General features: G+C 42.8%; 1 protein-coding gene across 1 annotated transcript in view; it reads right to left on the minus strand.

The window, feature by feature from the left end:
• Positions 1-5,189: 5,189 nt before the first annotated feature.
• The window catches only part of CDH20 (cadherin 20), a 203,984-nt gene continuing 182,407 nt past the window's right edge, over positions 5,190-26,766 (minus strand). The window contains exons 9-12 of the mRNA XM_021686396.1: positions 26,038-26,159; positions 14,528-14,645; positions 9,729-9,980; positions 5,190-5,700 (exon numbers count right to left, since the gene is read on the minus strand). Of these exons, the coding sequence (XP_021542071.1) occupies positions 5,195-5,700; positions 9,729-9,980; positions 14,528-14,645; positions 26,038-26,159 (998 nt within the window). The 3' untranslated portion in view covers positions 5,190-5,194. The remainder of the gene's footprint in view (positions 5,701-9,728; positions 9,981-14,527; positions 14,646-26,037; positions 26,160-26,766) is intronic.

Consider the following 26,766-nt stretch of genomic DNA (forward strand, 5'->3'; position numbering starts at 1 on the left):
AGTAAAGAGGTCATTAAGGTTAAATGAGGTCATAAGGGTGGGGCACTAATCTGATAGGGTTAGTGTCTATGAGAAGAGAGGCTGGAGAACTCACTTGCTCTCTCCACCATGTGAGGACACAGTGAGAAAGCAGTCATCAGCAAACTAGAAAGAGGGTCCTCCATCAGAACCTAACCATGCTGGCACCCTGATCTTGTACTTCCAGCTTCCAGAACTGTGAGAAAATTAATTTCTGTCGTTTAAGCCACCCACTTTATGGTATTTATGGCAGCCCAAGGAGACTGATAGATGAACAAAAAAAACAGGTTGTAGCGTATCTGTAAATAGAATACTGCTCAGCAACAAAAAGCAATGGACTACTGATACACACAGTGACCTGGATGAATCTCAAAAAATGCTGAGTGAAAGAATCCAGATCTCCCCCACGCCCACACAAAAAAGTACACACTGTATGATTTCATTTATATAAAACCCTAGAAAATGCAAACTAATCCATAGAAAGCACAACAGTGGTTGATTGGAGTTGCAGGGGAGAGGCAGGTGCAGTATGGATGTATTATGAAAGGGTGTGAGAAAACCTTTGGGGGTGACAGATATACTCACTATCTTGATTGTAGTCATGGCTTCATGGGTATATATGTATGTCAACACTTATTAAATTATATACCTTAAATATTTTTATTGTATGTTAATTATACTTCAGTAAAAATATATGCTTGTTATATGTTGGATATTTTGCTAGCTGTTTTCATGGAATGTTCACTTACTTCTTAGAGTACTGTGTGGTAGGGATACGACTTAATTTCAAAGAAGAATAATATAACCATAGAACAAAAATGTAGTCTATAGAGAAGAGGAGGAGTAGAAGAGAGAAAGGGAATAGTGACTAGAACCAAAAATGATTCCTGGGATTCAGGGAGGAGGCAGGCGGAAAAAGGGGAAGAACAACGTGGCTGATCACTCTTTCCAACAGTGGGCATATTATTTCTTCTTGCAATGTAGCCCTGACACTCTTCCCGTTGAGAGGTGGAGTTCATGTTTCCTCATTTTCAACATGGGGAGGCTTGTCACTACTGTGGAAGTAACGTTATGTGACTTCTGGTCATAAAAGATGATTCAGTTTCTGTCTTTTCTTGGGACGTTCACTCCTGGAACTCAGTACTGTGATGTGGGGAAGCCCAAGGAGCCATGAGGAGGTCTTGTTGGCAGCCTTGTCAGGTCTGGATAGCCAGCACCAACCCCCAGACATATGGAGGAGGTTGATGAGTCACCCCCAGCCTTTGGTCACCCCAGCTAAGGTCCTGACATTGTGGAGCAGAGAGGAGTTGTCCTTGGTGGATCCTTCCTGAATTTCCACCTGCAGAGTCTGTGAGCATGATAAAGTCATTGTCTTTTTACACCACTTAGTTTGGAGGGTCTTTTTATGCACCAATAGTCACAAAACGGGGATTCGGGAGGAAGGGGAAGACATGGAAATAATAAAAGAGAAGCTAGGATTCAGCCTTTCTGAAAAATTAGAAGAGATTCATAGGTAGTTTTAATGGCTTTTGAGAGTCGATACTCCCAAGAAGTGTTCCAAGGCTTTCTGGGATGGGAAGTAACCCTTGTCATCATTTGTACCAGAAAGGCAGCCACAGTAGCAAAAGTACTGGGGTGGAAGAAACACCCTCATCATCAGCCCTCTGACAATCCTTTCAAAACCAAAAGTGTAGCCAAACACATGGGGTAGGATTTGCAAGCTTCCTGTCTCAGGAATAAAGATTTTAGAAAAATTTTGTTTGGGGCTAATGTTATCGTTTATTTTTCTTAATTTAATTAATTAATTTATTTATTTATATTTGTCAGAGAGAGAGAGAAAGAGCTAGCACGAGCAGGGGGAGTGGCAGGCAGAGGGAGAAGTAGGCTCCCCGCTGAGCAAGGAGCCCGATGTGGGGCTCGATCCCAGGACCCTGGGATCATGACCTGAGCTGAAGGCAGACGATTAACTGACGGAGCCACCCAGGCATCCCATTAATGTTATAGTTAATTGCACATACTGTAAGTTAGTACTCACGGTTTTTGCAAAACACGAATCACAAGAGACAGGTATGTGTCATTAGTAGATCATTTTAAAAAGAAGATTCCTTGATGTAATTTTGTCCACTCCCAATATCAGAACCTTGACCCTTAGAATTAAACAAAAGCTTCCTAAATCCAGGCTCGTAGAGTGTATCCCATGTTAATGTAGTCCTACCACTATGAAGAATATATTATGAGTTCTGACATCAAGGTCCAGTTCTGCATCACTAGTGAACTAGTAACAAGCTGTAATCAATGTGCCTGCACTGATTTTGGCTTGTCTGAATTTTGATTCCAGGATGTACAGACTTTTTTGTGTGTGAACCATTCCATCTTTGTCTTTGCCATCTGCCATGTTGGGATAGTCTGTTTGTTTCAGAAAATTCATTGATCATTTTTATTTGCTTGTGTTCTTGTTCCAGAATGGTTTCAGACTGTCTTACTGATTCCTACTGATGCTCCTGTTTCCCCCCAACATGTAAGTTATAGGCTAGCTCCTTTACCTGTTAACAAAGCAATGGCTGAATAATTTTACAGCTCTCTTGCCTGACCTGATCACATTCTGCCTTCCATCTGGTGGTGATAATGTTTTCTTTTCAGAGGGACCAGCATTTCTGGTAAACTGTGGCAGTGGAAAGGAAATTTTAAAACTCATTTGGAGGAAGAGTCTCTTTCAGCTTAGAGTGTGAGCTGAAATGGATCTCTTATTCTGTGCTTCTCTCACACTTCCTGTATCACACCATTAAACATCCTCCCAGGGACCAGAAGCTCCAGGAGATTGTTTAATCACTGCAAGCCCAGTATTATGGGTACCACATTTGCAGGATGTGGGGCATGATAACCTCCTGTGGTTAGGATAACAGCTGTTCCCAGTCCTTAACACATGCAATACCAAGTGAAATAGTCACAAAATTATCCTCAGGGCTAGTGACAGAAAGGAAAAATGTTATAGGGGCTAATTTGCTCACATTCAAATAACTGGTATGTTGTAGAGGCTGGTTTGGACTCAAGTTCATGCTTTCTTTCTTTCTTTGCTAAGTTTATTTATTTTTATATCACACCTTACCCTCATAGCAGAGGTGCGAGAGCTGCCTTTCATGGGAAGAAAGGGTTAGTCTACTGAAATTTGATGATAAGAATTTGCTTGGCTGTTAGTGTACCATGTAATAGACCATAAAACACATCCTTCTGGCTCCTGGACCCTCTTCAGCCTTCTCACACACTTCTGCCAAACTGTCCTTTATACTGGGGGAAAAAAAAATCACAGATTCTACGGATGGGACGGGCTCCAGTGCGAGTGGGCTGATAATCTAATCTTCCTGTGTTTGAGAGAGAGTGGCCCATACAACAGAGGTTCTCAAAGTCTGATTCCTGGACCAGTGGCATCATCACCACCTAGAAACTTGTTAGAAATGCAAAATGCCCCAGATCAAATGAATTGGAAACTCCAGGGTGATAGCGCCCAACAAGCTATTGTTTAACAAGTGTTCTAGGAGATTCTGACACCCATTAACATTTGAGAACCATTTTTATAAACAAGACCCACAGAAAACTATCTTGTTCACAATCAATTATGGGGCAAGGAAAGATGAATAAAATATGGTCCCAGCCTTCTGTGAACTCGCCCAGTGTCGGTGAGCTGTACAGATTTCGTATATATTTGTACACATGTTTGTACATATTTGATTTGCCAATAGAGATAAAAGTAGCATAGTGGCCTGTCTTTTGGTGGCTATGTGGAAAACCCTCTCACAAAATGAAAAATATGGCACAATTCACCATTATATCATTGATATCATCAAACCATCCTTTACTCTTTTCAGAGATGGGGCGATGAAGACGGTTCATGAAAAGCTTAACAGTTGGAACCACAACATTCGTGTGTTCAGCGACTGGAAAAGAATGCACAGTGTCATACTTCTCTGCAGCCGCCTTTGCCTTATGAATCAGCTCCAGCCCCAGGAACCTGAGGCTAGGTCAAGATCACAAGGCCATCTTTGTGCTCCGCAATTAAACAAATGTGCGATAGACTTTCCCTTCTATTTAACTTTTATTAAAAGAAGTGCTAGGGTACTGAGATGCAGTACATCATATTTATTACCAAAATTATTAACAAATATACAAAACTTATACATGTAATTTTCTTACATCCATTTATTCTCTATAATACTGATTTTTGTTCAAGTAGGTTATCTACAGTATGTAAACATCCCTTGGATTGACCTCACACAGATTAGGAAAGCCCTCTAACCCATGCTTTTATCAGATACTTCTTTTTATTTGGCTTTCGTTTGTAGCATCTAATCTTCACATTTGGCACATGGAAGAGACATCTACAGTGCAAAAGAGGCAGATTTTCTGGTTTCGTTCTGAACAATTTTGCAGGGGCACAGTTAAAGAGCCAAGAGAACAGAGCACTCTAACTTGATGGAGTTGGATTCGTTGTAATGCCAACAACTCTTGGTTCAGCCATTAAACTTGAGCACAAAGTCAATGCCTCTTCCTTCTCCCACCCCCACCCCCCAGTCATGCAAGGCCGATTCGCCTTAACCTTGTCTCAAAAGGGTTAAAAGAAATTCCATCCATCCCAGGACAAGTAGGTTAATTTCACAGAGTAACAATTTTTCAGTGTTCTTTTGTGTGGGTTGGTTGCGCGGTTTGATGAGCCAGCAAAACACTTAAATGGAGGGAAAAAAAAAAGGGAGGTAAAAAGAAAGAAGGATGCGAGAGTCAAACTTCCCTTCAGTTGCCACCCGTGTGTGTAAGACCAGAAACTCTTCAGGGGTGGCAAAGTGATAAAGTGACAAAGGCCTTGACGAATGGGAGAGAAAAGCCAAGCTCGCCATAACCTCACCTTGGACTCCAAGCCCTTGAATACAGTGTCACAGAAATTAAAAAAGAAAAAAGGAAAGAAAGGTAATTGGAGCGTCTGCCCCCCTCTTCCTGCGTTTCCTTTCGATTACCGAACTTAATGTAACCAAGTAAAGCTGATCCAGAGAGAGCTCTCTTCGCTGCTCACCCCCTTCTCACTCCCCAGCACAGTATTGCTCATGTGGTTGGCCGCACCGACCGCGAGCCTGGCGAGCGTCCGCCGAGAACGTCTGCGTTTGGACGCGCGCCTGCCTCCGGGGTTCCGTCACCACAGGGGCGCCGGCCCCTCCGACGCCCCGTAGAGCTCCGCCAGCTTCCGGAAGCGGGGCCCCCAGTCCGTCAAGAAGTCGAAGCTCTGCTCCGAGTCCGACGTGGCCGACTGCAGGGAGCTCAGCGACCCGGCCACGGAGCCGTCCCCCTCGAACATGTACGTCTGGAGGGAGTCGAAGGGCGGGGCCCACACGTCCATGTCGGCCTCGTAGAGCTTGGCCAGCACGTAGCTGTGGACCGTGCTGTTCACGGCGCACGTCTGAGGCACGTAGCGGGAGAGACTCTCGATCTCGGGCAGCATGTCCTGCCGCGTCTTGGGGGCGCCTCCCCCTTGCGCCTCCCGGGGGTTCCACATGGCCGCGATGTCAAAGGCCTCGGTGTCCTCCTCTCCGCCGCCCTCGTCATCGTAGCGGACGATGTTCTCGTGGATGTTCTCCTCGTCGTCGATGATGTACGGCTGTTTCCGGTGCCGCCTCATGGACAGAATGAGCAGCACTAGCACTGCGGGAAACAGAGAGGACAAGCTCTTTACCCAGGAGACCTGGCTGTGTGTGCCCTGACTTGAAGTAGCGATGATTAACCACAGGTATGGGAAGAGTTCTTTGAGTGCTGAGCTCAGAGACAGCATTTGGATATTTTAAACCACAGGGTCCACCTCGTTCTTACTCATTCTGCGCGGTCAGATCGAGAGTTTGTAGGCAAATGAAGCCCTGTATTTTTTCCAGGTGGTTCAGTTAGAAGAAGCTGCATATAAAGTCTCTTTGCATCAGCTTGCTGCTTTAAAATTGCGTGGGTGTATGTGTACACCCACCCAGACCCCTCCAAATCAAATCCCATTTAACTAAGCACAGAGCACTGCGGCCTGCCATGGAGTCTATGCTGAGGATCAGACAATGTCTTCTGACCATATAAGGACGAGTATACATTTCTGATAATGTGGAAATCTTGTTACGTAGGTGGAATCCTACTTTTTTTACATTAGTATCTTAGTAGGATTCTACTCTGTAAATACAACCACATATTAATACATACGCATAGAGACATACAGGCTAAGTATGAATCAGAGTCTTAGTCTTTCTATACCTCTTTCAAAAAATAAGAGAGTATAAGTGATCGCTGTTTTCCAATAAACTCCGATTCCTCAGAAAGCCTTCTGTTAGAGAGGTGGTTGTGACTCTCTGGATCCAGTGATGTTCATGGAAGGGAGGGAATGAGCAGGGACATTTTATGTATTTCATCATGTTATCAAAGAAGCACCACACTGTTAGATGTGCCCTTGCAGGTTTGGATAAAATTTTATCCCAACAAATGTATTTTTTTCCCAGGATGTGTTCACTGGGGTTTAAAGGAGAGATAGAGATAATCCCGTTGAACTGTTTATCTCTGTGACTAAAAATGTTTTCCAGGAAGTGTGTTGAGGTTTTAGCTGTAGAACTGCTATTGATTTTTTTTTTTCCTGATGTGCTTTGTTACACCTAGTGAACAGTAACAACTTGACACAACTACAAAATGAAACTGCAGTTTACCAAGGGGAGAAAAATGGAGTTCAGTCTTACGCCTAGTAAAATTATGAACTGACTTAAAAAATTCACAGTAATGATTTAAAAAATTTGAATGTAGAATGTGCTTTTTGTAAATTGCAGTTAATGATGTTAATGCCTAGTATTTTCCCAAATAGCTTGGGTGACAAAATGCACACACAGGAAGCAGTTATATACTCTCGTATATTTTCTCTGTGTGCCAAAATATGACCCATGAACTGCCTGATTGTGGGATTTCAGAGAAGTGGACTAATAGGGCTCTAAGGAAGTTGGGGGCTTAAACTGGGTGTGGGAGGCTGGGGTGTGATCTGGATGGATGCAGGCTGGACAAATGGGATTTTAAGTGAACATGCTGTGTTTGTGGGGTTCAATAAACAGTTACTAAACTCAAATATTTTTAGGCACTATGCAAAACAAGAGAGAAACAATATTGAATAGGACATGATTTTTGGTCTTATAAACTTGTAATCTAAAGAGATTATAGACACTGATGATTAATACAAGTCAGGCAGTGATAAGGGCTATCCTAGGGTTTTAAGTGTTGCAAAGAGAATACAGAGGCAGGGCTGGGTAATTCTTCCTAGGGGAGAGTGAAAAACCTTCACACAGATGATATTAGAATGGTAGGGGTGGTATTTAAGAAAATGCTATGAAGCGAAATTAGAAAAGTCTTTGGATATCTGCTGGAAAGAATTCTGATGATAGAATTAGGCAGTTTATAGAACTGGTCCATCTTACATTTATCTTACAAATATCTTACATATATCTTATTTTTTAGATAATCTGATTTAAATAACAAGTATTGGGTAATGCCCCGAAAATCAGATTCTGGGAAACATGGTCCTGTTCACCTGAAAGTCTTCCCTGACAGAAAAGAATCCGTTTTAGGGGTGTTTGTTCTTTAGGTATTACGGGCACAGTTCATAGGGCCTATGAGATTTTCTAGGAACTAGATATATACTAAAGACATGAAAAAAAAAAAACCCTATAAAGTCAAAATTAGTATGTTTATTTAATTGTCCACAAAATGTAGTATTTTGTTGGCGAATCAGCTATAATTCAATCTTATGCAGTTTTATGAATTATATTTTATTTGGGATGTGCATTCTTAGAAGTAAGAGAGCCTAAAACTATGAGGATTTTATATAAAGTTGCATATGAAGCTCTGCTCGGTTTAGCTCCTGAAAATTGTCTATTTATTCTGTGCAATTCAAAAGATAAGACATAATGGGTTTGGGAGGCACGATATAAATTGCCCCTTGCACACCATTTCTAGCTTGAGAGCCTCTCTGTGCCAGTCTTTTTAAATCAATCTTTCTGTAATGATGGCTTTTTTTTCTCTTTGTGGGCAAGGGTGAACTTATAATGTAGACATTTTCCAAAGATAGAAGTAGGAACAGCCAGGCTGGAAATTTCTCCAAGGAGCTAGTTTCTTTAGAGGCTGCTTGTAGTTTATCCTGTTTTGCACTCAAGGACTCCCGACGCCATCTTATGGACATTCAGGGAATTGCAGGAGGGTGTTACTTGTTAATGTAGACAGGGACCAGAAAGCATAACAATTCTTTGATCCAGGGATCTGAGGATTTAGAAAAGTTACTTATTTATATTACTTCTCTCTTCATATAGCATTGAACTAAAACAACAAAATCAAACCACATGTGATATTTGTAAATATTTTTTGAAAGGCATATTTTACAGACCTACCTAGAAATTCAATCAAGTGCTGACATTTTACAGTCAGGACCTTTCTTTCTTTGGTCTGACTCAGTCTCCTGGTGCATAGGTAAACCTGGGATCAAGGGGTTCTGTGGATATCTGCATGTCTATTCTAATTTAAATCCCCAGGGCTGTATTCTTTTCCTTCATAGAATGCTAGGATTTCTTTCATATTGAATGATATTACTATCTTAAGTCTGCTTTTTTCTAAGCAAAATATGTGTGCAATGAATGAATTCAATCAGAAGAGTTGGGATATGTGTACAGATATTTTTGGTGGTTTCCAGAGTTAGTTTAGGTGTTTCATTGTTTGTTTTTGAATGTTGAGTTCAAAAATGATTGCTCGAATAGCCTTATGTACAAGGGAGGTGGGTGGCTGCCTTGCTGTATGATTTGAGCAGAGGACTAAAGGATCCTTTCCCTCACTAATGCTCTCCCAGCAGCCTGTCAGCACATCTTTTTATGTCACCAGCAGTAGGACACCAGCCCTGTGTAGTCACTGCTCCTTGTTAGATGGCCACAGGGCCTCGGAGGGGTGCTAATGCCCCCAAATAGCTTATTCCCCCAGATAGCCACGGGGTTCACTCTGTCACTTCTTTCAGGTCTCTGCTCAAAGGTCTCCTTATCAGGGAGGCCTTCCCTGACCACCTTGTTTAAAATGGCACCCCCCCTTGTCTCCTGTCCCTTCAGGATACCCTGTCCTTCTTCTCGTCTCTGTAACACCTACCACCTCCAGAATTTGGGGGATGAACATTTAGGAGAAGAGCCTTACCACTCAGATACAGGGATGCACAGTGTAGGCTCTGCCTGCATTTCACTTCTGGCTCTGCCTCTGACACTTGGCTTTGGGCCTGTCACTCTGTCTTTGTGATTTAGCTACTACTTATCTGAAATGAAGGGGTTAGAAGAGGTGTTTATCATATCCTGCCCCAAATTGTCATGTTGATTCTGTGGTGTCAAAATGAACTTGCTTTGCTTGAAGTAAGCTTCGTGAAGGCTGGGACGTGTCTGTCTTATTAATCCCAGCACCTCGAATGGTACCCCGGCCCGTAATAGATGCTTGATAAATATACTTGCTTTGGTCTGGCCAAAGAGGCCATGAGTTCCTTGAAGGAAGGGACTATCTTCAGTTTCTGTGTTTTTTTCCCGCCTTACTCTGCCACCTTTTCAATAAGCATGGTGTAGAAAACCGGTTCTGAGCAGCCGTGTTAGAATGGTAGCTACGTAAGCACTTGCGGGGCCCCACAGAAGAGAAGGGAGGCACCTGCTCACCTAAGAGGACAAAGATGCAGGCCAGGATGGCGATGAGAGCGCCGCGGCTCAAACTGACGGGGAGCATGTAGGCCTCGGGGCTGCAGGACAGGACGTGGCCGAAGTCGTCACAGCTGCACACCTGGATGGTCAGCGTGCCCGTGCTGCTCAGCACCGGCTGCCCGCTGTCTGCTATCAGGATGGGCAGGTAAAAGACACTCTGCTCCTGCTGCCGGAAGCCAGACCTCCTGGTGAGAATCCGGGCAGTGTTATCTGAAGAAGACAGGGATTCCAGGGTTGAAAAAAGGGAGAGGAAAAGTGGGAGGGAAGAAGAAAATGGAAGAACCCACAAGTGAATTAATTTCTTGGACTGAGGAGAGCAAGAGGGCAGGGATGGGAGGTGGGAAGGACGGAGAGGGACTGTCAAACGTTCCCTGGAGGCGGTCAGCTACAGCCAGCCGCCTCTGCTCTGTCTGGATCAGCATTTGAATTCAGAAACCATGGATTTTTGATTTTTGCTCGCTTCTAGGCAAAACCCTGAGGCCTAGGAGAGAAACCCTTTTTGAGAGTCTGTTTTACCCTTTGTGACATAAAGTGCCCAGGGCGAGCTGTTAGACTTCAGATCTAACTGAAACGTTCCTGTGAAAGCTTGATAGGAATGAGCAATCACTGGCCACTTGTGGTCCCTGTTTGTTCCCCGCTCATCAGCTTTCCAAGGCCCTGGGGCTTCTTTGTGCCTCCAGGAAAAGAATGCTGAGGAGCCCACTTGGCTGTGGCAGATTGCTTATTTTTGCCACTTTGGCTGGAATTCACGGCTTTTGCTGTTTTCTTTTATTCCTCTCAAACGCAGTCACCAACTCCTGTGCTTTCTCAAGGACCTGCTCATTTAGCAGAAGCTTATTTGAAATCCCCTAATCACGTGACACACCCTGTTATTTCCCCCTACTTGTGGTCTGAGGTGACACAGTAAGAACTTGGAGAAATTCGTTCCTGATCAGCAATACTAGTTTTTTTTTTTTTTCCCCTCCAGCTTTAAAGGGAGTAGCAAAATTATTTGATGTGTTTCCACAAAGGTGGGGGTGTGTGTGTGTGTGTGTGTGTGTGTGTGTATTTATATTTATATTTGCCTGATGTAATGTTCTGGGATCTTTTATTTTTTTAATTTGTGTTTTCAGGTTTCTTCCAGTGGGTTATAAGTCATATTTTTTGCAAAGTTCAGATCATTTTCAGTAGAGGAAAAGGTTGGGAGATATGATAGGACATGCAAGCAGTGACTCTCAGAGCTAACATCAACATGGAAGGTCCTCTGGATGTGGTTTACATTTCACAAGGAAGAGTCTAGAACTTCACAAAAACTTCTGAGAGCCTAACCAAAGTAAACATTATTAATTATCAGTATTTCTGGTTCTCCTTCCCTTCTTGGACATAATAAAGGATTATACTTTTCTACCCTCTTGAATTTTGGCGTGTCTGTATGATTTGCTTTTCATCATGAAAAATGAGCAAAAGCGATTTGTGTCACTTCCAGGCAGAAGCATGTAACAGCTGGTATGTGTTTCTCTGTGTTCTCTTGCCTTGGTGTGATACTGTACAAGAACGTTTAAGATGGAGAACCAGGCAGCCTGGGACACTGAGCTACATGGACGGACACCAGCTGTCCTTGTTGCTCAGACCTGTGGTTGGTTTTATGTGAGCAAAGAAACTTATTTTAGTTGTGTTAAGCCACTGGAATTTTGGAGTCATTTGTCCTGCAGCATCAGCTAGCCTGTTCTGATGAATATGTTATTCCTTCATTTGCTTTTCCACTTTCTCCTTGCCCTGCCTTTTCACAATTAGCAATGATTGTTTACTGAGTGCTTATGTGCACAGCAGCTCATTTAATTTTCACATTTGATGAGAGAGTGATAATCTGACCCTTTTACAGGGGGTAAATTAAGCCCTAGAGAAATGATATAATTTGTTCAAAGTTACTAACTTAGTAGCAGAGCTGAGATTTGAACTCTGGTGTCTCTGACTCCCAAGTATACATTTCTTCCATTTTGCTGTGTAAACTGCTTATTTAGTGTAGTGATATTAACTCTTGAAAATTATCCAGCCAATGGAAATCCTCTCTTGCTTTGGTACGGGCCCCTTCTTGTATTTGCTTCTCTGTGGAGGAAGATAGCAACAGGTTGCCGACCTGAGGATTATATTAATATTTCTACCTACTGTACGACCCACCTGTTTTTCCAGATTTAGTAGCTAAGTACTATTAATTCTGTTCCACAGTGTTAATTTTGTTTTTCCAGAAACCAAGTTTTTCTCAAACACAAATCTGTGTTATTTTTTATTTTTCAGTTTAATTGAGGCCAGGTTGTAAGACTTTTAGAAAGCTTGACCAGAGCTGAATTGCATAAAAGTATTACATCATGTTTTTTGATCTCAGAATTATTTAAGGTTAAAGAAAAAGAAAAAAGATCAGAGCATTGCCTTGCTGATTTCTTTAGAAGGGTTCTGGCCACTTGCAGAGTAGCCACTTGCAGAGTTTTTGTTGAATATGACGAGTAGGGCTTTAGTAACCCATTTGGAAACAACATTTGTTTCCAAGGTGAGACAAAACTTCTTTCTTTCTTTTGTGTGTGTGTGTGTGGCTAAAACAGGCTCTATCTTCTAGTCCCAGCGTTAATGCTTACTCACTTTCTGATTGTGGGCCATTTGCTTTCTTTCCTTATCTATCAAGCGAGACAGTGAGAATCAGAGGGGTTAGTAACTTCCTCAAAACCCTAGAGGGTTATTATAAATATCAAATAAAGCAAAGTATGGGAAAATGTGTTTGAAACTGCAAAATGCTTATATACACACAATCCTTTTAATAATGCTTCGGGGATTAAAAAAAAAAGTAAGAGGGGCGCCTGGGTGGCTCAGTCGTTAAGCGTCTGCCTTCAGCTCAGGTCATGATCCCAGGGTCCTGGGATCGAGCCCCGCATCGGGCTCTCCCCTCTGCGGGAAGCCTGCTTCTCCCTCTCCCACTCCCCCTGCTTGTGTTCCCTCTCTCGCTGTGTCTCTCTCTGTCAAATACATAAATAAAATCTTAAAAAAAAAAAAAAAAAAAAAAAAGTAAGAAACACTCTGCTTGAGATAGTGCCTTGTTGTGTTCATAAAAGGATATCATGTTTTGGGCATGGGAGTTGGGGTCCTGATAGTAGATCCACCAAATCAGATGTTGGTCAATTTTTTAATGAGCCTCCATAGAAAATACTCATGGGATAAATTGTCATGAGGAGATTAAGGGTTCATTCTTCTATTGAAGATGTGCTGACTTTCGTTTTGGAAAACCTTCCCAGAAATGAGTCGTTTCTTTTTATAGTATCATGTTCCAGTGGCCCATCTTTTTAAAGCATTGGCTCCATGAATTGGTGTCCAAAGTCATCTTTAATAAATTTGCAGCATTTTGCTGCATATTGTTTCTGTGTTGATTCTAACAAATATCAGAGTGAAGGAATAGAGTGACACTTGACTAAAAATTTGAAGAAACAGTATAATGTATTATCCCCCCGACCCCCCGCACCCTTGGTTTCCATTGTAAAACCAGTCCTGAGGGGGGCTGAAACCACTTTTTGTAGGAAGGATTGCCCTGTGAAGCAGATAAATGAATAGTTCAAAATTTGACCCAATAAAAAGATCGGGTTGTTTAATTGTAGTACTTCTGTTGTTATGATTTATATTACCCTCCCTTCTAGAGTTATCAGAGTGATTTTATGATAACATGTAGAAGGTTAAAGGAAAGACTTCGAGGAATGTTTTCCATTGAAAAGAAAACAGGTTTAATAGTCTCAAGTGTTAATGGCAGGATATCATGTGGGGTAAAATTAATACTTTAAGTCTCAAATAATTGATGTTTGAGACTAAGACCACGCAGGCCTAATCATGACTTTTTGTTACCCTTTGTTTAGATTGTTACACAGTGACAATTAGTATTTTAGAATTGGAATAAGAATGAGGATAGTAGAGCCCAGAGAAGTGATGACCTCTCTCCCCAAGGTCAGACAGCAAGTAGCAGAGTTAGCAACAGAGGGGGGTTCACTTAGCAGATTTAAATGATTTTTTTCTGATCTTTCTTTGAAAATTATTTGATGCGAGAACAGAAGTCCCTCCTTTTCCCATCTCTGCCCAGTGAAGAGTATGCTAGGGCTATACATTTCTTAGCCAATCAGAATGCTTATTGGAAAAGAGGGGTCTAGAATTCCATTCCAGCAAAGTGGTAGTGGGGAGTGCTTTCTGGAATAGGGAACCCCACCTGGCTCTGTCTTTTTAAAATCATTCTAAAGTGATAAAGTTGTTTCAGTGCCAAAGCTACACTTTGTGATCCTATGTTTGTCCTTTGTCATCGTAGCCTTTCTCTCCCTTTTGTTCTGCTAGCTTTTCACTGTTATCCCCTTTGATGCTTGCTCAGAAATGTTCCCTCAGGTTTTTCTCTTTATCTAGTTCAATTTCTGTCATTTTTCTCAGATTCTTCTGATAGTTACAGAGCATACAGGCATGGCTGTTATCTGTGGGAGTGAAGGAAGGCTTTTGCCTGTGTGCCTGGCATGCTGTCTCCCACAGAGCCAACTCCAAAACGTTTGTGAACTGATTAACTGAAAATTTCAGAATCAGCAGAGGACATTCTTTGTCTTTGATCTGTTGAAACAAAACTTTTAAAGACATTACAAATTAGCATTAATGTCTTCACTGCTACTACAGAGCAGGTGACCTTTGACACTGTTTGCATGGTGTAGTAACCAAAAGTATCTGGCCCAAGCTATAGAAAAGCACTGGTAGTCGCCTCTCCACCTGATTACCTTGGTTGTCCCTAATGGTGAAGTTGGGGTTGTTAGCAGCGTCCGGAGCCAAGCTGTAGTAGAAGTGCTGACCACTGTGTGGGTCATCTTGGTCCACTGCACTCACTGTCTGGATCAGCTGTGGGAGTGACATGAAATCATGTGAATCGGAGTTGAAAGAAAAATCCTCAGGGCCTGGTGAGATCCTAAACCCTGAAATCCAATAATGGATTGTTTTCCCTAATGAGAAGGACATCCTGAAACTTACTGGAAAGTACTGTGCCATCACGCAACTCAGGATTGAATTTTGGTCTTTATTGCTGGGCCTGAATACATTGACAGGCACATGGTGAATGTTACCTGAATACCTCAGGGGTTAAGCCATAACATAACAAATTCCCACACCAACACCAGTCATTTTTAAGCAACCTAAATAGAAGATTGGCTAAAAGAACTGTGGGATGCCACAAGGTCCTGCTTGTCTCGCAGTTTTTCCTTCTCTCACCTCAGCCACTTAACCTCATCATTTGGGTTAATATTTTCAGGGTCAGTTTGCTATCTTTGAGAAGCCTCTATTTAAAAATGACCAATACCTAGAAGAGAGAGAGACACATCAACATCTACTGTGTCAGGTTAATGGAACACAGATGGGAGGGGTTGGGTCACAGGCTGTTGCTTTTTGTTGCCTGGAAGGGGAGCTAGGAAAGGTGCAGAGCTCAAGACCTGTGGTGGGATATATGAAACAGACTAGAGTCAGAAGCAGAGCTTGGGGTTTAGGAGAACAAAAGAAGGGATGGCTTTCTCTTAAGCTCTTTGGCCCAAACTTTGCCTTTTCCACAGTGCTTTTCAAAGTTAAGCGTCCTGACTCTTGATTTCAGCTCAGGTCATGATCTCAGGGTCGTGAGATAGGAGCCCCATGTCGGGCTCCACGCTGAGCATGGAGCCTGCTTAAGATTCTCTCTCTCTCTCTCTCTCTCCCCCTCTGCCCCACTTCTGCACGTGTGTGTGTTCTCTCTCTCTCTCTCAAAAAAAAAAAAAAGCTGCTAAAGAAAGCAGTGCAAAATACACAATTTGAAAAATTAGTAGGCCAGCTGGGAGGGATATAGAAAAAGTGATGAGTGGGTGGTCACCTTCCTATGTGTTTCCTCCTCTACCAACCAATAGCATGGACAACCTCCTACCCCTCTTGGGCCTGGCCCTGTAGACTTGACATTCCTGCCAGAACATCAAGGGTCAGCTGGAGGGCCTACGTGGGCTTGCTTAGTCTTTATTTCTTCATCTATAAATTAAGGGAGGTAATGCTACCGCTTAGTATACCGAAGGTTAAATAACAGAGAGGGAGACTCCCAGCTAGGGGCCTTCTGGTAGACACTGTGTTGCTCAGATCCCTGTTCTGTGAAGGACTTGATGCCCCAACCTTCACTCATCTCTTTGAGTATTGCCTCATTTGCTGAGAGTTACCTACCCACATTTACCACATCCTTTCAGGGCAACCCACATCCAGTGACTGTGATGTAATTGTATAAAGGCCTGGCCGCCGCATCTTAACTTGGGAAAACCCTAGTTCTAGAGCTCTCTGACATCATCCAAGGCTTATTAGTGGGTCTGCATCATAGCTGGACTTCTCATTTTACCTAGTCCTGCAAAAGTCCTTCTCTTCTACAGGCATTGGGTCCCAAGGGCATTCCTTAATAAACATCTTATACCAGAACTCTACCTCCGGGTGTGCCTCCTGGTGAACCCAGCTGGCAGCTGGCTTCTGTTGAATCTAAAAGCTGGGAGAGGGTGCCTGGGTGGCTCAGTCGTTAAGCGTCTGCCTTCGGCTCAGGTCATGATCCCAGGGTCCTGGGATCGAGTCCCACATCGGGCTCACTGCTTGGCGGGAAGCCTGCTTCTCCCTCTCCCACTCCCCCTGCTTGTGTTCCTGCTCTCGCTGTCTCTCTCTCTGTCAAATTAATAAATAAAATCTTTAAAAAAAAAAAAATAAAAGCTGGGAGAATGGAGTTGCATAAAGGAGAGGGGTTGGTAGAACACTGAAGATGAACTTGTCCCACAGCCTAGCCTAGTGCTGGCACTGCTCACACATGAGGGCCACCCTACCACCCCATCCCTGCTGAGACAAGTCCTGCACTTTCCATCTTGCCCATAGTGCCACACCCATAAAGACAAAACATATTTCTTTTTTTAAAAATTTTTAAAAAAGATTTTATTTATTTAACAGAGAGCCAGAGTGAGAGCATAAGCAAGGGGAGTGGCAGGCAGAGGGCGAGGGAGAAGCAGGCTCCCCACTCAGCAGGGAGCCCAATGCGGGGCTTAATCCCAGGACCCTGGGATCATGACCTGAGCCGAAGGCAGACGCTTAACTGACTGAGCCACCCAGGCGCCCTGACAAAACACATTTCTTGATGAATGTTATAAATAGGTGATTATGTATAATGAGGCAATCATAGTTGGGGAAGTCATTTCAGAATATCTGACCTGTGAAATCACATACGTATTGGTGAGATGGGGGCTTGAGGCATAGGACTGGTTGGTTACAGGACTTTTAAAGAATGAGTGAGCAAAGACACTGCCTTGCTGGGTTAGTTTCTGGGGTCTGAATTTTTTTGATGGCAAATTTGGTTGCAGCAGTTGGGAACACAATGGCCTGCTCTCCTGCCCTGCACTCTCCTTGCAGGTCAGATACCATTCTCAGTCCCACTTTCCATGCAATATTCTGCTCAGCTGGTTTCATTCTGCTTTCAGCCATCGCCAGGTATGTCATCTGATTTCTTTATGGGCCTCCTTCGTGGCTGCTTGCTAGGAGGAAAGCACATATCCCGACTTGGCAGACACAGCTGACGACAGTATCTGACACATCTAACACAAGGAGGCCTGCTGCGTTATAAACCAGACATGCCTACTGAGCCTGTGTGCTTTTGAAAATCTTTAAAACATATCCCAGAGCCAAAATCAAGGGGTAGGATTTTTAGTATCTTGGGCTAAAGATGATAAATGTGACAGACTTGGGGTGCATGACCTGAACTTTAAGTCACAAATAAACTGTGCTTCAAAGGACTGCCTGATAAGCCATTAACAGGTGTATTTAGAGAGGCGCCTGGGTAGCTCAGTCGGTTAAGCATCAGACTCAATCTTGGGGTCTTGAGATCAAGCCTTGTGTTGGGCTCTGCTCTCAGTGCAGAGTCTGCGTGTCCCTTCCCCTCCCCTTCTGCTTCCTTCCCCCTGCCCCCATCCGCTCATGCTCTGTTTCTCTCAAATGAATGAATAAAATCTAAAAAAAAAAAAAAGATGTATTTAGAAATGTAGAAGTGGGAGGGGGAAAGATGGTGGAGGAGTAGGGGACCCTATTTCAACTGGTCCCCGGAATTGAGCTGGATAACTACCAGACCACTCTGAGCACCCACGAAACCAGCCTGAGATGTAAGAAGATCTGGATCTCTACAAACAGAATATCGCAGGCAGTTGGTTTTGAGGTAGGAAGCGGAGACCGTGATTCTGCGGGCAGATATCAGAGGATAAAAGGCGGCGGGAGGGAGCCTGGACGTGGGGATCCTACACCGCCGGTGAGTGACAGCCTCCTGCGCTGCGGACGGGGCACAGACTCGCAGACCGGTAGCGTCGGGAAAGAACTTTAGGGCAGGCCCCGGGGTGGAGGACCAGACGGGGGGGGGCGCGCCCCCCCCCCCCCCCACAGAAACCGGAGCGATGGTCGCGCGCACGCGAACTGCAGCCTCTGAGACGGAAACCCGGTGCGCCGGGGTCCCGCCGATGAACTGCAACCCCCGGGGGTGGAAACCCCGAGCGGCTGAGTCGCACGCACGGGAACTGGGAGCGGCTGGCAGTTTTAGAAGCACAAAGGGCAGAGACGTGCCCCGACCTGGAGGCAGGACTGGGGGCACTGCGGAGGGGCGCACAACCCAGGACGCTGCAGTTTATAGCAGCACGGACAGAAACGGAGATGGTGTGGCCTGCAGAGCTCACTGAAGAACAGACTGAGGTCTCTCTGCTCTGAGGCAGAGGGTTGGAAACGGTCTCTTCTGCTCTGACTCGCGGAAGACGCGGAAAGCCACCAGGGAAAGGCGCCAGAGAACAAAAGCCCCGAAGACTGATTCCCACTGAGCCCATCCCCCGCCACAGGGGCGCAGGGCAACTCCGCCCAAACAGGGTTGCCTGAGTAACACTGCGGCAGGCCCCTCCCGCAGAAGACAGGCTGGGAAAACAAGAGGCCAGGCAACCCTAAGGTCCCAAGAAAACAGGTGTATCTTGCTTGGGTTCTGGTCAATAATTTGGACTCTATACATTCCCTCAACCACCCATCAACAGAATGACTAGGAGGAGGAGCCCCCAAAATAGAAAAGACTCAGAGATTATGACTTATGCTGCAGATTTACAAATGGATGCAGACATAACCAAGATGTCAGAGATGGAATTCAGGCTAGCAATTGTGAAGACAATGGCTAGAATGGAGAAATCAATTAACGGCAATATAGAGTCTCTAAGGGCAGAAATACAAGGTGAATTGGCAGAACTTAAAAATGCTATCAATGAGATCCAATCCAATCTAGATAATCTAACAGCTAGGGTAACTGAGACAGAAGAGAGAATAAGCGACCTGGAAGACAATATAATAGATAAAAAGGGAAAAGGGGAGGCCAGGGAAAAACAACTCAGAATCCATGAAAATAGAATCAGAGAAATAAGTGACACCATGAGGCGTTCCAATGTCAGAGTAATTGGAATCCCAGAGGGAGTGGAGAGAGAGAGAGGGCTAGACGATGTATTTGAGCAAATCGTAGCTGAGAACTTCCCTAATCTGGGGAATGAAACAAACACTCGAGTCCTAGAAGCAGAGAGGACCCCTCCTGAGATCAAGGAAAACAGGCCAACACCCCAGCATGTAATAGTAAAACTTGCAAATCTAAGAACCAAGGAAACCATCTTAAGGGCAGTTAGGGGGAAGAGATTCCTTACGTACAGAGGGAGGAACATCAGAATAACATCAGACCTATCCACAGAGACCTGGCAAGCCAGAAAGGCCTGGCAAGACATATTCAGAGTACTAAATGAGAAGAACATGCAGCCAAGAATACTTTATCCAGCAAGGCTTTCATTTAGAATGGATGGAGAGATGCAGAGCTTCCACGACTGGCAGAAGTTGAAAGAATATGTGACCACTAAACCGGCCCTGCAAGAAATATTAAGGGGGGGGGGTTCTATAAAAGGAGAAAGACCCCAAGAGTGATCTACAACAGAAATTTACGGGACAATCTATAAAAACAACGTCTTCACAGGCAACATGATGACAATTAATTCATATCTTTCAATAATCACTCTCAACGTGAATGGCCTAAATGCTCCCATAAAACGGCACAGGGTTGCAGATTGGATAAAAAGACAGGACCCATCCATATGCTGTCTACAAGAGACTCATTTTGAACCTAAAGATACATCCAGACTGAAAATGAAGGGATGGAGATCCATCTTCCATGCCAGCGGACTTCAAAAGAAAGCTGGGGTAGCAATTCTTATATCAGACAAATTAGATTTTAAACTAAAGTCTGTAATAAGAGACACAGAAGGACACTGTATCATTCTTAAAGGGTCTATCCAACAAGAAGATCTAACCATTGTAAATATCTATGCCCCCAACATGGGAGCAGCCATCTACATAAGCCAACTGTTAACCAAAATAAAGAGTCATATTGATAACAATACGTTAATTGTAGGACACCTCGATACTCCACTCTCAGCAATGGACAGATCATCTAAGCAGAAAATCAACAAGGAAACAAGAGCTTTGAATGATACATTGGACCAGATGGACCTCATAGATATTTACAGAACATTCCACCCTAAAACAACAGAATACTCATTCTTCTCGAGCGCACATGGAACTTTCTCCAGAATAGACCATATACTGGGTCACAAATCAGGTCTCAGCTGATACCAAAAGATTGAGATTATTCTGTGCATATTCTCAGACCACAATGCTCTAAAACTGGAACTCAATCACAAGAAAAAATTTGGCAGAAATTCAAACACTTGGAAGCTAAAGACCACTCTGCTCAAGAATGTTTGGGTCAACCAAGAAATCAAAGAAGAACTTAAACAATTCATGGAAATCAATGAGAACGAAAACACATCGGTCCAAAACCTATGGGATACTGCAAAGGCGGTCCTAAGGGGGAAATACATAGCCATCCAAGCCTCACTCAAAAAAATAGAAAAATCCCGAATTCACCAACTAACTAACTCTACACCTTAAAGAACTAGAGAAAAAGCAACAAACGACGCCTAAGCCACGCATTAGAAGAGAAATAATTAAAATTAGAGCAGAAATCAATGAATTAGAAACCAGAAACACAGTAGATCAGATCAACGAAACTAGAAGTTGGTTCTTTGAAAGAATTAATAAGATTGATAAACCACTGGCCAGACTTATCCAAAAGAAGAGAGAAAGGACCCAAATTAATAAAATCATGAATGAAAGGGGAGAGATCACGACTAACACCAAGGAAATAGAAACAATTATTAGAAATTATTATCAACAACTGTATGCCAATAAACTGAGCAATCTGGATGAAATGGAGGACCTCCTGGAAACCTATAAGTTGCCAAGACTGAAACAGGAAGAAATTGACAACCTGAATAGGCCAATAACCAGTAATGAGATTGAAGCAGTGATCAAAAACCTCCCCAAAAACAAGAGTCCAGGGCCTGATGGATTCCCTGGGGAATTCTACCAAACATTCAAAGAAGAAAGAATACCTATTCTACTGAAGCTGTTTCAAAAAATAGAAACAGAAGGAAAACTTCCAAACTCATTCTATGAGGCCAGCATTACCTTAATCCCCAAACCAGGCAAAGACCCCATCAAAAAGGAGAATTTCAGACCGATATCCCTGATGAATATGGATTCCAAAATCCTCAACAAAATCCTAGCTAATAGGATCCAACAATACATTAAAAGGATCATCCACCACGAGCAAGTGGGATTTATCCCCGGGATGCAAGCGTGGTTCAACATTCGCAAATCAATCAATGTGATAGAACACATTAATAAGAGGAGGGAGAAGAGCCATATGGTCCTCTCAATTGATGCAGAAAAAGCATTTGACAAAATACAACATCCTTTCCTGATTAAAACTCTCCAGAGTATAGGGATAGAGGGAACATTCCTCAAGCTCATAAAATCCATCTATGAAAAACCCACAGCGAATATCATCCTCAATGGGGAAAAGCTGAGAGCCTTTCCCTTAAGATCAGGAACACGTCAAGGGTGCCCACTCTCACCACTGTTGTTCAACATAGTACTAGAAGTCCTAGCAACAGCAATCAGACAACAAAAAGAAATAAAAGGTATTCAAATTGGCAAAGAAGAAGTCAAACTCTCTCTTTTCGCAGACAACATGATACTTTATGTGGAAAACCCAAAAGACTCCACCCCCAAATTACTAGAACTCATCCAGCAATTCAGTAATGTGGCAGGATACAAAATCAATGCACAGAAATCAGTTGCTTTCTTATACACTAACAACGCAACTATAGAAAGAGAAATTAAAGAAACGATTCCATTTACAATAGCACCAAAAACCATAAGATACCTCGGAATAAACCTAACCAAAGAGGTAAAGGATCTATACTCTAGGAACTACAAAACACTCATGAAAGAAATTGAAGAAGACACAAAAAGATGGAAAAATATTCCATGCTCATGGATCGGAAGAATAAACATTGTTAAAATGACTATGCTACCCAGAGCAATCTATACCTTCAATGCCATCCCGATCAAAATTCCAATGACATTTTTCAAAGTGCTGGAACAAACAATCCTAAAATTTGTATGGAATCAGAAAAGACCCCGAATCGCCAAGGAGATGTTGAAAAAGAAAAACAAAGCTGGGGGCATCACGTTGCCCGATTTCAAGCTATATTACAAATCAGTGATCACCAAGACAGCATGGTACTGGCACAAAAACAGACATACAGACCAATGGAACAGAATAGAGAACCCAGATATGGACCCTCAACTCTATGGTCAAATAATCTTTGACAAAGCAGGAAAAAAGATGCAATGGAAAAAAGACAGTCTCTTCAATAACTGGTGCTGGGAAAATTGGACAGCCACATGCAGAAGAATGAAACTCGACCATTCTCTAACACCACTCACAAAGATAAACTCAAAGTGGATGAAAGACCTCAGTGTGAGACAGGAATCCATCAGAATCCTAGAGGAGAACATAGGTAGTAACCTCTTTGACATCGGCCACAGCAACTTCTTTCAAGATACATCTCCAAAAGCTAGTGAAACAAAGGCAAAAATGAACTTTTGGGACTTCATCAAGATAAAAAGCTGCACAGCAAAGGAAACAGTCAACAAAACAAAGAGGCAACCCACAGAATGGGAGAAGATATTTGCAAATGACACTACAGATAAAGGGCTGGTATCCAAAATCTATGAAGAACTTCTCAAACTCAACACCCAAAAAACAAATAATCAAGTCAAAAAGTGGGCAGAAGAGATGAAAAGACACTTCGATGAAGAAGACCTACAAATGGCTAACAGACACATGAAAAAATGTTCATCATCATTAGCCATCAGGGAAATCCAAATCAAAACCACACTGAGATACCACCTTACACCAGTTAGGATGGCCAAAATGGACAGGGAAAGAAAGAACAGATGTTGGAGAGGTTGCGGAGAAAGGGGAACCCTCTTACACTGTTGGTGGGAATGCAAGTTGGTACAGCAACTTTGGAAAACAGTGTGGAGGTTCCTCAAAAATTTAAAAATAGAGCTACCTATGACCCAACAATTGCACTACTGGGTATTTACCCCAAAGACACAGATGTAGTGAAAAGAAGGGCCATATGCACCCCAATGTTCATAGCAGCAATGTCCGCAATAGCCAAACTGTGGAAAGAGCCGAGATGCCCTTTCAACAGATGAATGGATAAAGACGATGTGGTCCATATATACAATGGAATATTACTCAGCCATCAGAAAAGATGAATACCCAACTTTTACATCAACATGGTGGGACTGGTGGAGATTATGCTACGTGAAATAAGTCATGCAGAGAAAGTCAATTATCATATGGTTTCACTTATTTGTGGAACATAAGGAATAGCATGGAGGACACTAGGAGAAGGAAGGGAAAAATGAGCAGGCAGGGGGGAATTGGAGGGAGAGATAAACCATGAGAGACTATGGACTCTGAGAAACAAACAGGGTTTTGGAGGGGAGGGGGAGGGAGGATTGGTTAGCCTGGTGATGGGTATTAAGGAGGGCACATACTGCATGGAGCACTGGGTGTTAATACGAAAACAATGGATCGTGGATCACCACATCAGAAACTAATGATGTATTGTATGGTGACTAACATAATATAATAAAATTAAAAACAAAAAAAAAAAACCAAAAAAACCCCAAAAAGAAATGTAGAAATGGGAGATGTGTGTGTGTGCTCCCAAAACAAGAGAGGTATTTAGGGGTGACTGGGTGGCTCAGTTGGTTGAGTGTCTGATTCTTGGTTTTGGCTCAGGTCGTGATCTTCGGGTCATGAGATTGAGCACTGCATTAGGCTCTGTGCTCAGTGGGGGGTCGCCTTGAGAATTCTCTCTCACCTTTACCCCCTCCTCCCACTCGCATGTGCTGGCTGCACTCTCTTTCTAAATAATAAATAAATAAATTCTTAAAAAAAAACACACCCAAACCCAAGATTGGTAGTTAAAGTGCTCTTCACCTGTCAGAATGCAACTTCTACTCTGAAGACCTTTAAGAAAGTAAGTGCTTCATTTTCTGGGGGAGAGGAGCTTTAATTAATGTGCTGCTTATCACCTTCTTTATAATGTAGATTGATAATTATTAGCTTCATTATGTATATTATAATAAGATCTTATAAAACAAAATATTGTTATACTTTATGTAATATATATGCAATTGTTATAATATAAAACAAAAATTATTAAAATAAAGGTCCAAACCCCCTCACTCAAAACTCAACTACCATAGCACAATAACTATTGCTGTTTTTGCATCCTATGCCCTATATGTCACATGTAGGCATAATTTTATGTAACTGCAAGCATGTACATGTAGTTTTTATACCTTCTTTCTTTACGTATAATAACACAGATCATTTCTTACACCATAAAGTCAGCATTGTAACTTTTATTAGCTGCATGTTTCAGGTCTTCCTAGAAATTCAATAGATGTGGAAGTAGAATTATTCCAGACTTGTTGAAAAAATTTTAGGAGTGCTATAGACCATTGCACTGAGTTTCAAAAATCCGTGGATGAGAGGATTTAGATGACAATCATTATAGGACATTTTTTTCCCCCTGTGGCAGATGTGAATCACTTTTTCTTTTGACTGAGTTAGAAAGGTGAAGATGTGTTGACTTAATCTTTGGTGAATACAGGATGCTAATATAAGTTTTGATTGTATAAACTAGTCTCTGTGCAGCAAGATGCCATGTTCCAGGTGAGTAAGAGAAGTGAAAGCAAAATCTGCCTGCATTACCAAAGCATGAATCATTGCCTTATAGATATGCACTTCACAGACTCATAACTTTCATATTAAAACGATCCTGACCCATTTGCCTTACCACCAGAATCCACAGGACCACAGAATATACTTTGGGGGAAGAAATTAGGACTGTTAGGGGATCTGTTGGGTCACAGGCAGAGAAGAAAGCATCTTACAAAAGCAGGAGCAGAAACAGGACATGGCGTATGCTCTGAGGTATGGAAGGGTGGGTACAGGGTGGGCAGCAGCCCAAAGCATGCATGAATACATGGCCACTCCAAGCAGAGTTCTGGATGTTTCTCAGTTATACCACTTGGAATTTGATCAGCCAAATTATTCATTTACATTTAAAAGCATACTTTAAAAAATACACAAATATGTCTTTGCAGATTATAGAACTGTGGTTATTTCAAATTAGTAGAAATTTGTGTCTTCAGATTACTTTCTTCTCAAAATTGACCTGACAGGAGCAACATTATGAAAATGGTGTTTTAATTGAGGGAGGAGATAGTAGGTATTCTAGGTTAACAAAGCATTCTGAGAATAGGGCAGGTAGTCCCTGAACAAGGTACCTGTTGTCAGAAGTTAAGAAAGGGAGGTGGGAAGATACAAAAAATAAAGCTTCCCTACTGCAAGTATTTTCAGGTATTAGTGCTAAAAAAGAGTTTTCTGATCTCCATGGTCCCTCGCTCCTTGGACCCAGAGCACATAAGACTGCAGTGGTACTCTATATACAGTTTAGTTACAAGATGGGTAGATAACTTCATGTCAGCCTGTGAAGCAAGCTACCATCAAAGCATTGTTGAGATCATAAAATGTTATGGGGACTCAACATGCTTGTCCTAACAAACTGTTACAACATGATGCACGGAAGTCGGGGACCCTTTCGTGAGCTGTTAGTTTCTGTAGTCTAAATTTCTTTGATGGCAAATTTGGTTATCTGTAGCAGTCATTTATGTTGGAGGTGAACCAACGTGCACATTTCACAGACTGCCTTACCTGCCCTGCTTTGGCATTTTCACACACAAAAGCTTCATAGAATCTGGGGAATTCTGGAGCATTGTCATTCACATCTAAGACTTTGATTGTGACGGAAACACTTCCAACCTGGGAAGGATTGTCTGAAGAGAACACAGAGAAAACCAAAAGGTGAGGGTTCAGTAGTACAAGAAAGCAGCTCTTTGCTGGAAAAGGTATTTACCTTGTCAGTTTGGTTTTTTAAAGGAATGGACAAAGAACTTGGAAATGGCGAGAGAAACATAGGATGCGTGTGCTGCCTAGTAGAGTGCGGTCAGCACACAAGATGCGTGGGCGGACTGCGGTGTGTGTCTGAGGGAGTGTGTGATGTCAGGAGGATGAAGAGAAGAGTAGGACTCTGAGGCGGGTGGGGGGGCAGGTATCATACAATGCAGCTTAAAAAGGTTTGAATCTCTCACTTGGCTCACACTTCAGTTTCTGAAATTAAAGACAGGTCAGTTCCATATTCTGGGCTTGAAAACAGCCCATTTCTGACTGGATGCCTACTGCGTGGCATTGCTTGGCTTTATTCTTGTGGAATAATCAGTTCTTTGAATTATATTTCAGAAGGTTTCAAGTTATTCCTGGGAATACAGATAACACTGCGCATTTATTTCTGCTTAGGGACTAAGGGGTTATTATAGGATCAAACACACACCAACTCTGTATCTTTGGCTGGGGCAGGAGAAGTTATTCATAGTCACTCATGGG

Source organism: Neomonachus schauinslandi, chromosome 14, assembly GCF_002201575.2.
Source record: "Neomonachus schauinslandi chromosome 14, ASM220157v2, whole genome shotgun sequence".
Lineage (NCBI taxonomy): Eukaryota > Metazoa > Chordata > Mammalia > Carnivora > Phocidae > Neomonachus > Neomonachus schauinslandi.